The sequence below is a fragment of the Phyllobates terribilis genome, unplaced genomic scaffold (assembly GCF_046119375.1).
Source record: "Phyllobates terribilis strain yellow unplaced genomic scaffold, ASM4611937v1 Scaffold_5__5_contigs__length_657084704, whole genome shotgun sequence".
Classification (NCBI taxonomy): domain Eukaryota; kingdom Metazoa; phylum Chordata; class Amphibia; order Anura; family Dendrobatidae; genus Phyllobates; species Phyllobates terribilis.
In genome coordinates this window covers 20,097,776-20,112,792 of record NW_027362765.1, presented here as the reverse complement: position 1 = coordinate 20,112,792, position 15,017 = coordinate 20,097,776, and the positions used below count along the sequence as shown (strand labels likewise).

The 15,017-nt window shown below is 44.6% G+C and overlaps 1 protein-coding gene across 1 annotated transcript in view; it reads left to right on the top strand.

Moving 5' to 3' along the window:
- The first annotated feature begins 1,606 nt into the window (after positions 1-1,606).
- Positions 1,607-15,017, top strand: part of LOC141270599 (uncharacterized) — a 52,907-nt gene continuing 39,496 nt past the window's right edge. Inside the window, exons 1-6 of the mRNA XM_073680679.1 lie at positions 1,607-1,678; positions 5,478-5,627; positions 5,751-5,930; positions 6,013-6,136; positions 6,220-6,317; positions 6,516-6,606. Of these exons, the coding sequence (XP_073536780.1) occupies positions 5,571-5,627; positions 5,751-5,930; positions 6,013-6,136; positions 6,220-6,317; positions 6,516-6,606 (550 nt within the window). The 5' untranslated portion in view covers positions 1,607-1,678; positions 5,478-5,570. The remainder of the gene's footprint in view (positions 1,679-5,477; positions 5,628-5,750; positions 5,931-6,012; positions 6,137-6,219; positions 6,318-6,515; positions 6,607-15,017) is intronic.

Here is a 15,017-nt window from a genome sequence, read left to right as displayed (position 1 = left end):
TGGTCGGGGCTCCTTTTGCATCAATTACTGCATCAATCGCACACACGCGGCTCCGCACACCTCGTACACACACGGCTCCGCTCCGTACACCTCGTACACACGCGGCTCCGCTCCGTACACCTCGTACACACGCGGCTCCGCTCCGTACACCTCGTACACACGCGGCTCCGCTCCGTACACCTCGTACACACGCGGCTCCGCTCCGTACACCTCGTACCCACGCGGCTCCGCTCCGTACACCTCGTACACACGCGGCTCCGCTCCGTACACCTCGTACACACGCGGCTCCGCTCCGTACACCTCGTACACACGCGGCTCTGCTCCGTACACCTCGTACACATGGCTCCGCTCCGTACGCCTCGTACACGCACGGCTCCGCTCCGTACACCTCGTACACACGTGGCTCCGCTCCGAACACCTCGTACACACGCGGCTCCGCTCCGTACACCTCGTACACACGCGCCTCCGCTCCGTACACCTCGTACACACGCGCCTCCGCTCCGTACACCTCGTACACGCGGCTCCGCTCCGTACACCTCGTACACACGCGGCTCCGCTCCGTACACCTCGTACACGCGCGGCTCCGCTTCGTACACCTCGTACACGCGCGGCTCCGCTCCGTACACCTCGTACACACGCGGCTCCGCTCCGTACACCTCGTACACACGCGGCTCTGCTCCGTACGCCTCGTACACACGCGGCTCTGCTCCGTACACCTCGTACACACGCGGCTCTGCTCCGTACACCTCGTACACACGCGGCTCTGCTCCGTACACCTCGTACACACGCGGCTCTGCTCCGTACACCTCGTACACACGCGGCTCCGCTCCGTACACCTCGTACACACGCGGCTCCGCTCCGTACACCTCGTACACACGCGGCTCCGCTCCGTACACCTCGTACACACGCGGCTCCGCTCCGTACACCTCGTACCCACGCGGCTCCGCTCCGTACACCTCGTACACACGCGGCTCCGCTCCGTACACCTCGTACACACGCGGCTCCGCTCCGTACACCTCGTACACACGCGGCTCTGCTCCGTACACCTCGTACACATGGCTCCGCTCCGTACGCCTCGTACACGCACGGCTCCGCTCCGTACACCTCGTACACACGTGGCTCCGCTCCGAACACCTCGTACACACGCGGCTCCGCTCCGTACACCTCGTACACACGCGCCTCCGCTCCGTACACCTCGTACACGCGGCTCCGCTCCGTACACCTCGTACACACGCGGCTCCGCTCCGTACACCTCGTACACGCGCGGCTCCGCTTCGTACACCTCGTACACGCGCGGCTCCGCTCCGTACACCTCGTACACCCGGCTCTGCTCCGTACACCTCGTACACACGCGGCTCCGCTCCGTACACCTCGTACACACGCGGCTCTGCTCCGTACGCCTCGTACACACACGGCTCTGCTCCGTACACCTCATACACACGCGGCTCTGCTCCGTACACCTCGTACACACACGGCTCTGCTACATCCACACTGTAAACCCCTCCTGACCCCACACATAACCTTCCCCTCATCCAGCACCATGACAACCAGCACAGCAGAGTCCTGCATCCACTGAGGCCCCTGATCATGTGACCCCTGACTCCTCCCCTCCTGTGACCTCATCACAGGTCCTGTGCACAGAACAGCCATATATGTGGTGGCGGCTCTGCAGGTGGAGGTATGTGGAGACCCCGTTATTCTCTGTCAGGATTAGCCGTTATTCACACTCGGCCATTTTCCTCAGTATATAATAAATGTCCTTTATCGTCTTTGTGATGTTTAGTTTTCCATCATGTTTCCCTGTTTTCTCCTTGAATAAACCCGTCCTCCCCTCCCCCAGGTGCTGGTCGCTGGGGTCTGACCTGTGGACCCCCAGAGATCCTGAGATCGGGCTCTGCAGTCTTGGATGGATGGGAGGTTTGTGCTCGGCCTCCCCTCCCCCAGGTGCTGGTGGCTGGGGTCTGACCTGTGGACCCCCAGAGATCCTGAGATCGGGCTCTGCAGTCCTGGATGGATGGGAGGTTTGTGCTCGTCCTCCCCTCCCCCAGGTGCTGATTGCTGGGGTCTGACCTGTGGACCCCCAGAGATCCTCAGATCGGGCTCTGCAGTACTGGATGGATGGGAGGTTTGTGCTCGGCCTCCCCTCCCCCAGGTGCTGGTCGCTGGGGTCTGACCTGTGGACCCACAGAGATCCTGAGATCGGGCTCTGCAGTCCTGGATGGATGGGAGGTTTGTGCTCGTCCTCCCCTCCCCCGGGTGCTGATTGCTGGGGTCTGACCTGTGGACCCCCAGAGATCCTGAGATCGGGCTCTGCAGTCCTGGATGGATGGGAGGTTTGTGCTCGGCCTCCGCTCCCCCAGGTGCTGATTGCTGGGGTCTGACCTGTGGACCCCCAGAGATCCTGAGATCGGGCTCTGCAGTCCTGGATGGATGGGAGGTTTGTGCTCGGCCTCCGCTCCATTCATTATGGGACTGCAGGGAACGGCCGAGTGCTGCAGGATTCTCCGGGGTTGCACCATTAGGCCACGGCCCCACTATCAGTATTTGGTCAGTATTTTTTCTCAGGAGTGGGAACCAAAACCAGGTGAGGAACAATCAGAAAAAAAGTATAATAGAAACAAGTCACCAATTCTGCATTTATCACCCACTCGAGCGCAGTTTGATGTTTCATAGACTTGTATGGATGCGTGTGATTCGCTTATCGTAGCAAGCTTGAATTGGCATGAGAAAAAAAATTGCAGATCTGCATTGCCCCATAGTATAACATTGGGCCGAGTGCTATCCAATAAAACATCGGATAGCACTCGGCCGTGTTATACACTCATGTGAGCGAGCCCTAATAGTTGCCCTGTGGACAAATTCAACCTCCTGAGCTGTGGTTATCTGCAGCTTCTCCAGCATGACCATGGGTTTCTTGGCTGCTTCACTAATTAGTCCTCTCCTTGCTTGGGATGTCAGTTTAGGTGGACGGCCAGGTCTTGGTAGGTTTGCAGTTGTGCCATACTCCTTACATTTTTAGATGATGGATTGAACAGTGCTGCGTGAGGTGTTCTGAGCTTGGGCTATTTTTAATATATACCCTAACCCTGCTTTACTCTTCAACTTTATCCCTGACCTGTCTTGTGTGTTACATGGTTTTCATGATACTGTTTTATCTCTAAAGTTCTCAAGCAAATCTCTGAGGCTTTCACAGAACAGCTGTAGTTACACTACCGTTCAAAAGTTTGGGGTCACCATTTTCTGTTTTCCATGAAAACTCATACTTTTATTTATCAAATGAGTTGCAAAATGAATAGAAAATATAGTCCAGACATTGACAAGGTTAGAAATAATGATTTTTATTTGAAAGAATAATTTTCTACTTCAAACTTTGCTTTTGTCAAAGAATGCTCCCTTTGTAGCAATTACAGCATTGTAGACCTTTGGCGTTCTAGATGTTAATTTCCTGAGGTAATCTTGAGAAATTTCACCCCATGCTTCCTGAAGCCCCTCCCACAAGTTGGATTGGCTTGATGGGCACTTTTTGCGTACCATACGGTCAAGCTGCTCCCACAACAGCTGAATGGGGTTGAGATCTGGTGACTGCGCTGGCCACTCCATTACAGATAGAATACCAGCTGCCTGCTTCTTCCCTAAATAGTTCATGCATAATTTGGAGGTGTGCTTTGGGTCATTGTCCTGTTGTAGGATGAAATTGGCTCCAATCAAGCTCTGTCCACAGGGTATGGCATGGCGTTGCAAAATGGAGTGATAGCCTTCCTTATTCAAAATCCCATTTACCTTGTACAAATCGCCCACTTTACCAGCACCAAAGCAACCCCAGACCATCACATTACCTCCACCATGCTTGACAGATGGCATCAGGCACTCTTCCAGCATCTTTTCAGTTGTTCTGCATCTCACAAATGTTCTTCTGTGTGATCCAAACACCTCAAACTGTGATTCGTCTGTCCATAAAACTTTTTTCTAATCTTCCTCTGTCCAATGTCTGTGTTCTTTTGCCCATATAAATCTTTTCCTTTTATTAGCCAGTCTCAGATATGGCTTTTTCTTTGCCACTTTGCCCTGAAGGCCAGCATCCCGGTGTCGCCTCTTCACTGTAGACGTTGACACTGGCGTTTTGCATGTACTATTTAATGAAACTGCCAGTTGAGGAGCTGTGAGGTGTCGATTTCTCAAACTAGAGACTCTAATGTACTTGTCTTGTTGCTCAGTTGTGCAGCGGGGCCTCCCACTTCTCTTTCTCCTCTGGTTAGAGCCTGTTTGTGCTCTCCTCTGAAGGGAGTAGTACACACCATTGTAGGAAATCTTTAGTTTCTTGGCAATCTCTCGCATGGAAAAGCCTTCATTTCTAAGAACAAGAATAGACTGTCAAGTTTCACATAAGTTCTCTTTTTCTGGCCATTTTGAGAGTTTCATAGAACAAACAAATGTAGTTCTCCAGATTCTCAACTAGCTCAAAGGAAGGTCAATTTTATAGCTTCTCAAATCAGCCAAACCGTTTTCAGCTGGGCTAACATACTTGTGCAAGGGATTTATAGGGTTTTCTAAACATCCATTAGCCTTCTTACACAGTTAGCAAACACAATGTACCATTAAAACACTGGAGTGGTGGTTGTTGGAAATGGGCCTCTATACACCTATGTAGATATTGCAATAAAAACAAGACGTTTGCAGCTAGAATAGTCATTCACCACATTAACAATGTATAGAGTGTATTTCTGATTCATTTAATGTTAGCTTCATTGAAAAAAAAAAAGTGCTTTTCTTTCAAAAATAATGAAATTTCTAAATGACCCCAAACTTTTGAACGGTAGTGTATATTTAGGAGAAATTACACATAGATGGACTCAATGTACTAATTATGTGACTTCTGGAGGCAATTGGTCACTCAGGATTTTATTTCGGATAATCAGATAACAGGGAGCTGAATCCAAATGCAGGTCACAATTTTTAGATTTATATTTTTAAAACAATTTAAAAAACATGGGTCATTTCCTTTACACATCACAAATACTTGCTACTTTGTATATCACATAAAATCCATTTAAGTTTGCGGGTGTAAAATAAAAAAATGTGAAAAATTTCACCGGGTACAAATTACTTTTCAAGGCCCTGTATGTAGTGCTGCCTTATATATTACCAAGGGGATGAAACCATAAAATCACAGAGGTTGTTAGGAGGTTTCTGAAGCAATTCCCAGCAAGCAGTCTGTAAAAAATGAGTAGCACACAGATGCCACCTAAATGCTGCCCATTCTTTTTTCAAATCCATTCATTTGAATGGCCAAGTTTAGTCTGCAAACTGGCCCAGAGTAGAATATTTCTTACTCTTTTTTTTTTATGTGAACAGGGCATAACTACATTGTTGCATCATTTTTGCTGCAAGTAATTTAATATAAAGTCTCCAGTAATTGTATTATTGCAAGAGATTATTTATGAAGTTACATATCAGCTTATCTTCTTCTTTTCATTCAGATATCTACAATATCGTATTCTCTCAGTGTAGATCTTCTGTATAAGAGAATTTTTTTGATTGACCTATCAACGATCGAAAGGAAAACTGACAAGATGGCAGAGAGGCTATTACACCTGACCCTAGAGATCCTCTTTCAGCTTACTGGAGAGGTGAGAGATTCTGATGACGTCACATTACATCATTCTTAGGAATAACAGATGGACAGAACTGGAGAGGTGAGGACTCTGGAAATATCTGTAGGGAGATTTATTAATGTGTCTCTCCATAACCAGGATTACACAGTAGTGAAGAAGACCTCTAGTGAGTGCTGTCAGGACCCTGTGTCTGAGAGGTGGGGAAGACCTCTGAGCCCAATCAGGGGGTCTTCACCTCACCCCCTGATACATGAGGACTTCAATGACCAGAAGATCCTAGAACTCACCTACAAGATGATTGAGCTGCTGACTGGAGAGGTGACACTGCTGGGAATGCTGGGACATTATACTGTAACACTATGAAGGGATCGGGGTATGACGATATCATTGTATATGTCAGGTTCCTATAAGGTGTCAGGATGTTGCCATCTATTTCTCCATGGAAGAGTGGGAGTATTTAGAAGGAAACAAAGGTCTGTACAAGGACGTCATGATGGAGGTTCCCCAGCCCCTCACATCACCAGGTAATAGACAGGACTGAATACACGCGGCCTATAATTATCTGTATGTAAAGAATGAATTCAGTCCCTGTATGTGTTTCCACCAGTTCTATCCAGTAAGAGAACAACACCAGAGAGATGTCCCCGTCCTCTTCTTCCACAGGACTGTAAACAAGAAGAACCCGATGTTCCTCAGCATCATCAGGTAGATGGAGAGAAGGTGTCATGAGATCTCCCCTATGATGTGTAGACAGCTGTGAAGGTCTTGTTCTCAGTCTTGTTTTATCCACCAGTATTATATGTTTTATACTTGTGTAATGAGAACGGTGGAGATGGCCGACTTAGAGCTGATCATAGATGTGACTTCTCCATCTGTCTGTGACTTTTACAATATTTGTTTCAGGGTGAAGAGTTGAACAATATTGACACTACAGAGACATATGTGTGTGGAGATGATTGGTATAAAGTGGAGATTCTTTCAGTTGACAGCGCAGGTGAGTAATTGCATCTACATTTTTCTTATTCACTGATTGGTACAAATATGTGTTTGATTCTGTTGAATTCGTACTATGTTCTGCATTGCTATGTATGCCAAATGAAAAACAATGCTTAATTTTAGCTGTGAGAAATACAATTTTTTGGGGCATCTGTTAATGTTTTGCTTATTTTTCATTCTGTGCTGGGTAGGCATTACTTTTGAGAGGACATTGGGAGTTGTGAAAAAGCAATGATTCCTTTTAACCGTCCAAAAATTATCCCTTTCTGGGAGTTTTTTGTTAGATGTATCCTGTGCAGGGCAGGGTTCCATCTCTGGGGCAGCGCAGTATGGAACATAACAGACAGTCAAAAGATTTCTGGCCGTTTAAGGATATTATCAACAGCAGTAGTACAGTTTGAAACATAATGGACAGGCAGGAGATGTCTTTAGCACTGGCTGTTTATTCAGTACAATTTGGATCATGATGAACAGGCAGGCATTGGTAGGTGCATCATTGGCTTGTTGATCAAGAACCAGTTCCCCATGTCCCCACTGGTAGATCTAATCATTGGAGATAGCTCTGTCCTGGCCAAGCTTGGCTACCTTTCCATACGACCGCTGCCCTTTGCTGTGCTCCGCTTCCGAGTTTTAAAAGTTGCCTGATGCGTCTCTGTGACATAATTTTCCTAGGCCAATTAGGGTATGTGCACACCGTCAGGAATGGTAGCGCTTTGAACGGAGCATACTTGATGCTACGTTCAAAGCGCTGCAAACAGTTGAAGCCGCATGTGTTTATTGAACACATGCGTCTTCACTGCATCCTATACATTGCGCTGGTAGAATTTCTCTTGCGAAGACCAGCATCTCCACAAGAGAAATTGACATGCTGTGGTCTGTCAAGACGCGCCGCATGTCCGTCTCCGCGGGTGAGTCACAGGAGCACGGGAACGCATAGTGGGCATGGGATTTGTACAAATCCCATCCACTATGCTGTAACATCTGGCCGCTGCAAGTGTGCTGTGTCCAATCTGCAGCGTTTACTGATCATCTGCACATACCCTTAGAGACACATCCTAGTCTTAGTGTTCAGACTTCAGAGTTCAGTTGACTGTTCATATTATGCAGTTATTTTTCAACTTTCCTGTTATTCCTGCAGCCTCTCAGTCCTGACAGTTAACCCTCTACTAGCCACCTGGATTAATACTTTGGTTGCATTAAGCATACAAACTGTCGTTGTTCATATTGTGCATTTATATTTGTAAAGTGCTGGTGGTTCTTCTACCTCCCTGTGTGTTACTTTGGAATAGCCATTTCCCTCTGTTCTGGGTCTATGGTCTACCCTGAGCCCTCCAGCCGACTGTGCCAACGCTTTGGGTCCGTGTGCCCACCTTGACCTGCGACTTCCTGAAACTACCTTATAAGTGAGCGGAACTAACTGTATGTGACAGAATTGGTGGAGCATTGACTCTGCAGGAAGTGGAGAGGGACCTGCAGGTCAGACATACAGACAGCAGGTATCTGCTGGGTGAAAGCTACCGCAGGCTCAGTATACAGCTTATCCTGGTAATACTTAAGGTTTTCCTTCCTTTCAAAAGCACTAAAAATTCTCATATTTTGCTTTTATAGCGAGGGTCTAACGGCATGGACATATCCATTAGTTATCACTTCGCTTGATACGAAAGTTACACCTTTGCAACATAGAAGCCACCAGTGTGACTAAAGACCATGTGAATTCACTCTCCTCCTCAGTATAGGACATGTAGTCATCCTAGTCAGTGTCTTCATTATCAAACTTAAAATGGGTGTAAGCTACATTGCCTGCATGAGCCTGGGACAACTCAATGTTGGCATGCAAATCCACCTGTTACTCCTAGTCCTCAAGTCCTAGTTCCTGATGTCAATTGTACTGCAAGGTAATTTCTATAAAAAATAGTGTTAAAACAATTACATATTTTGGCTAATGTCCCACAATGATTTTTTGATGATGTAAGAAATGCCGTGTCTTACATTTCCAGCAAAGTGGATAGGATTTATAGAAATCTCACGCTCACTGTGCTTTTTTTTATTATTTTTTTGCATCAAAATTTGACCTGTGGCGCATGTTTCTAATCTGCAATATGTCAATTTCTATTGCGGGTACGCTGAGTATTATGTGCAGAGTTTCCTCATAGGATAGAATTAAATGTGGAATGTCCGAAGGTAAAGAACACACATGTTTTTTTGGGAGTTTCCGCTTGCTTGTAATCCGCACATGACTGGCTTTGACAAAATTTTATTAATACAAATACCAGGAAGTATCAAAAACTAAGCAACTTTATTTAATCTTGACACACCGAAAAGAGACGAAAACCACAGTGTTAAAAACGCACTAAAAACGTACAGTCATGGCTGAAAATGTTGGCTCCCTTGAAATTGTTCCAGAAAATGAAGTTTCTCCCAGAAAATTTATGCAATTTAGACATGTTTTGTTATATTCATTTATTTCCTTTGTGTGTATTGGAACAACACAGGAAAAATGCCAAATTGGGTTTCACACAAAACCCCCAAAATGGGCCGGCCAAAATTGTTGGTACCTTTTTAAAATTGTGGGTAAACAACATTGTTTCAATCATGTGATGCTCATTCAAACTCACCTGTGGCAAGTAACAGGTGTGGGCAATATGAAAATCACACCTGAAACTAGATAAAAAGGGGAGAAGTTGACTCAATCTTTGCATTGTGTGTCTATGTGTGCCACACTAAGCATGGAGAACAGAAAGAGAAGAAGAAAACTGTATGAGAACTTAAGGACCAAATTTGTTGAACAATATCAACAATCTCAAGGTTACAAGTCCATCTCCAGAGATCTTGATGTTCCATTGGCCACTGTGTGCAACATAATCAAGAAGTTTACAACACATGGCACTGTAGCTAATCTCCCTGAATGTGGACGGCAGAGAAAAATTCATGAAAGGTTGCAACGCTGGATAGTCTGGATAGTGGATAAGCAGTCCCAATCAAGTTCCAAAAAAATTCAAGCTGTCCTGCAGTCTCATGGTGAATCAGTGTCAGCGCGACCTATCCGTCGTCATTTTAACTAAATAAAACGCTACAGCAGGAGGCCCAGGAGGAACCCCACTGCTGACACAGAGACGTGAAAAAGCTAGATTGCAGTTTGCAAAAATGTACATGAGTAAGCCAAAATCCTTTTGTAAAAGCGTCTTGTGGACAGAAGAGACCAAGGTAGAGTTTTTTGACAAAGCACATCATTCTGCTCTTTACTGAAAACGGAATGAGGCCTACAAAGAAAAGAACAAAGTACATACAGTCAAATATGGTGGAGGTTCAGAGATGTTTTGGTGATGCTTTGCTGCCTCTGGCACTGGATGCCTTCACACTGTACAAGGCATCATGAAATTTGTAGATTACCAAAGGATTTTGGGTTGCAATGTAGTGCCCAGTGTAAGAAAGCTGGGTTTGTGTCCTAGGTCTTCCAGCAGAACAATGACCCCAAACATACCCTGAAATAGATGGAGATAGATGGAAACAAAGTAATGGAGAGTTCTGAAGTTGCCAGCAATGAGTCCAGATCTAAATCCCATTGAACACCTGTGTTGAGATTTTAATATTGCTGTTAGGGGAAGACACCCTTGAAATAAGAGAGACCTGGAGCAGTTTGCAAAAGAAGAGTGGTCCAAAATTCCAGTTGAGAGGTGTAAGAAGCTTGTTGATGGTTATAGGAACCGATTGATTGCAGTTATTTATTCCAAAGGATGTGCAGCCAAATATTAAGTTGAGGGTGCAAACAATTTTGTCCGGCCCATTTTTGGGGTTTTGTGTGAAATTGTCTAATTAGCCTTTTTTTCTCTGTGTTTTTTAGTTGTTCCAATATTCATAAAGGAAATAAACATGTGTACAGTCATGGCCAAAAGTTTTGAGAATGACACCAAAATTATATTTTCACATGATCTGCTGGCCTCTGGTTTTTATTAGTGTTTGTCTGATGTTTATATCACATACAGAAATATAATTGCAATCATATTATGAGTACCAATAGGTTATATTGACAGTTAGAATGAGTTAATGCAGCAAGTCAATATTTGCAGTGTTGCCCCTTCTTCAAGACCTCTGTAATTCTCCCTGGCATGCTCTCAATCAACTTTTGGACCAAATCCTGACTGATAGCAGTCCATTCTTGCATAATCAATGCTTGCATTTTGCCAGAATTTGTTGGTTTTTGTTTGTCCACCCGTCTCTTGATGATTGACCACAAGTTCTCAATGGGATTAAGATCTGGGGAGTTTCCAGGCCATGGACCCAAAATCTCTATGTTTTGTTCCATGAGTCATTTAGTTATCACCTTTGCTTTATGGCAAGGTGCTCCTTCATGCTGGAAAAGGCATTGTTGGGCGCCAAACTGCTCTTGGACGGTTGGGAGAAGTTGCTCTTGGAGGACATTCTGGTACCATTCTTTATTCATGGCTGTGTTTTTAGGCAAGACTGTGAGTGAGCCGATTCCCTTGGCTGAGAAGCAACCCCACACATGAATGGTTTCAGGATGCTTTGCAGTTGGCATGAGACAAGACTGGTGGTAGCGCTCACCTCTTCTTCTCTGAATAAGCTGTTTTCCAGATGTCCCAAACAATCGAAAAGGGGATTCATCAGAGAAAATGACTTTGCCCCAGTCCTCAGCAGTCCACTCCCTGTACCTTTTGCAGAATATCAGTCGGTCCCTGATGTTTTTTCTGGAGAGAAGTGGCTTCTTTGCTGCCCTCCTTGAAACCAGCCCTTGCTCAAAGAGTCTCCGCCTCACAGTGCGTGCAGAAGCACTCACACCAGCCTGCTGCCATTCCTGAGCAAGCTTGGCACTGCTGGTAGTCCGATCCCGCAGCTGAAACAGTTTTAAGATACGGTCCTGGCGCTTGCTGGTCTTTCTTGGGCGCCGTGGAGCCTTTTTGACAACAATGGAAGCTCTCTCCTTGAAGTTCTTGATGATGCGATAGATTGTTGACTGAGGTGCAATCTTTTTAGCTGCGATACTCTTCCCTGTTAGGCCATTTTTGTGCAGTGCAATGATGGCTGCACGTGTTTCTTTAGAGATAACCATGGTTAACTGAAGAGAAACAATGATACCAAGAACCAGCCTCCTTTTAAAGTGTCCAGTGATGTCATTCTTACTTAATCATGACTGATTGATCGCCAGCCCTGTCCTCATCAACACCCACACCTGTGTTAATGGATCAATCACTAAAATGATGTTAGCTGCTCCTTTTAAGGCAGGACTGCAATGATGTTGAAATGTGTTTTGGGGGTTAAAGTTCATTTTCTGGGCAAATATTGACTTTGCAAGTACAGTAATTGCTGTTAAGCTGATCACTCTTTAACATTCAGGAGTATATGCAAATTGCCATTACAAAAAATGAAGCAGTAAACTTAGTAATTTTTCCAATTTGTCTCATTCTCAATACTTTTGGCCATGACTGTATAACAAAACATATGTAATTGCAATAATTTTATAGGAGAAATATTTCATTTTCTGGAACAATTGCAAGGGTGCCAACACTTTTGGCCATGACTGAATGTAAAAAAAAATCAGTTGAAAACGCAACAAAAAAATGCAAGTAACCTAATTTACCTAATTGGTGCAGAAATGGTAATGCTGAAAATCTGCAACATCAAATGCTCTTCGTGGGAACATAGCCTCAATGTCTTGTTTATCATTGCTACCCAAAAAAGAATTAAATAGTGATGAAAACGTTTCATATACTACAAAATGAACTATTGAAAACTACAGCTTGTCCCAAAAAAAAATAAGCCACCATACATCTCTGCTGACTTAATTGTAAGACTTATGGCTCTCAGAATATGGCAAAACAAAAACTATTTTTTTTTTCAAGAAAGTATTATTTGTACAAAAGTAATAACACATAAAACTGTATAAATTTGGTATTGCCATATTCGTACTGACTCACAAGTAACACTTTATTTGCACAACACGGCGAATAGCGTAAAATTTAAAACGCAAAAAAAAAGTGGCAGAAGTGTTTTTTATTTTATATTCCTTTCCATTAACACCTTTCCGACATGGAGCGTATTAGTGCGCACCACGTCGGAACCCCAGGTTCAGCGCGGGCTCCGGCGCTGAGTCCGCACTGAACCGGGCACATATCAGCTGTATGAATCAGCTGACATGTGCCTGCAACAGCCGCGGGTGGAATCGCGATCCACCTGCGGCTGTTAACCAGTTAAATGCCGCTGTCAGTCTCTGACAGCGGCATTTAACTCGCGCTTCCGTCACTGACGCCACCCATCGGTGACCCCGGCAGGTGATGGCAGGTCACCGATGGGTTGGCATGACAATCCGGGGTCTGCAGCAGACCCCTGTGGTTGTCATGTCTAGATTGCAGTGAGCGCTGCCCAGTGGTCGTCGCTCATAGCAAGTGAGCATTTCTGCTAGATACAGGTGATCTGTATGCAGTAGAAACGATCAGGAAACTGCAGCTGCTAGTCTCCTATGGAGACTATTGAAGCAAGCAGAAAGTGTAAAAAAAAAAAAAAAAAAAGTTTTTAAAAATATAAAAAAAATATAAAAGTTTAAATCATCCCCCTTTTGCCCCATTCAAAATAAAACAATTAAAAAAAACACCTACACATATTTGGTATTGCCACACTCAGAATCGCCCGATCTATCAATATAAAAAAAGATTCAGTGAACGTGGTAAAAAAAATAAAAAAGAACAACTGTGGTATTGCACTTTTTTTTTTTGCAATTTCACCGCATTTGGATTTTTTTACTGGTTTTCCAGTACACGATATGGTAGAACCAGTGATGGCGTTCAAAACTGGCTGTGACGCCAAGGAGTTAAAATAACTTTGTACCACGAAATCCATGATATTTGCCATGCAGAGAGATTGTTTTAGATTGCATGTGGAAAAGGTGGAGAAGTGCTGCCTGTTAGAACCAGACCTGCTCAATCATGGAGATGTCATTATCACCTGGCTTCATTGTGGTTTATCATCATCATTGACCCATGGCTGTAATCCAAGGGTGCAGTGTTCTGCACAGTGTAAATTCTCCACTGAACATTTCATTAGAAAAATTTAGTGACAAGTACATTGAAACATAAAGCTATAAAAGAAAAAGTTAAGCATTAGAAGACAAAAAAAAATTGTACAACCTCTTGGCTTAATATCATAATATATGATTCCTTGCATTGAAGACTACAGTTTGAACACCTATCTTTGGCAGCTAGTAATTGAATTTTAATACAATTTGTTTCCAAAGACAGGATTTATGAAAAACTGTAATATTAGCTAATCACCGCGCTGGCACACTGAGTTCCGGAATGGTAGAGCAATACATTACCTTAAGATAGTGTTTATTAAATATATTAAAAATAGTATTAGACTTACCGGTAATTCGGTTTCTAATAACCCACCACGACAGCACCAAAGGAGGATGTCACCCCACCCTAATAGGGACAGGAAACACAAAGAGGTTAAATAGCCCCTCCCTCATCCTCCCTCCTGTGTTTTTATAAAGGACCACACAAGTATGGATGCTTCAAATTATATTTATTCAAATTAAATGATTGGCTAACCAAGCCTGGGAGGGAATTACCAGTGCTGTCGTGGAGGGTTACTAGAAACCGAATTACCGGTAAGTCTAATTCTATTTTCTCCAATAACCCCACGACAGCACCAAAGGAGGAGTACCAAAGACTTATGTTTATGGAGGTACAATGGCCTGAAGCACTTTCCGCCCAAAGGCCAAGTCTTTAATGGACATTAAATTAAGTTTGTAATGCTTGGTGAAGGTATGGACCGAGGACCATGTAGCTGCTCTACATATCTGCTCGAGGGAAGCGCTAGCCTTCTCTGCCCAGGAGACGGACATGGCTCTAGTAGAGTGTGCTTTCAGTTTCTCTGGTGGTGAGAGATTTTGGATCTGATATGATTCCACAATTGCTTTCTTGATCCAAGTGGCGATGGTACCCTTTGAGACCTTCTTCCCTCTGTTCTGACCAAATGGCTGAATAAAGAGGTTCTGATCCTTCCTCCAGGCCTCTGTTTTTTGGAGGTAGTGAAGAACAACCCGCCTTACGTCCAAAGTATGGTATTCTTCTTCCCTTTTATTTTTTGGGTCTTGACAGAAGGAAGGAAGAATTATCTCTTGAGACCTATGAAAGTCTGAGACTACCTTTGGCAAGAAAGATGGGTCCAGCTGTAGAATAATCCTATCATCCAGGATTCTCAGATATGGGTCATTCACGGAGAAGGCTGGGATTTCTCCCACTCTCCTGGCAGTGGTAATCGCTACTAGAAATGTTGTTTTCCAGGCTAATTTATCCAGCTCTATTGAGTCCAAAGGTTCAAACGGTGGTAGTGTCAGACCTTTAAGGACGATATTAAGATCCCAGGAGGGAACGTGATTAATTATTCTGGGAC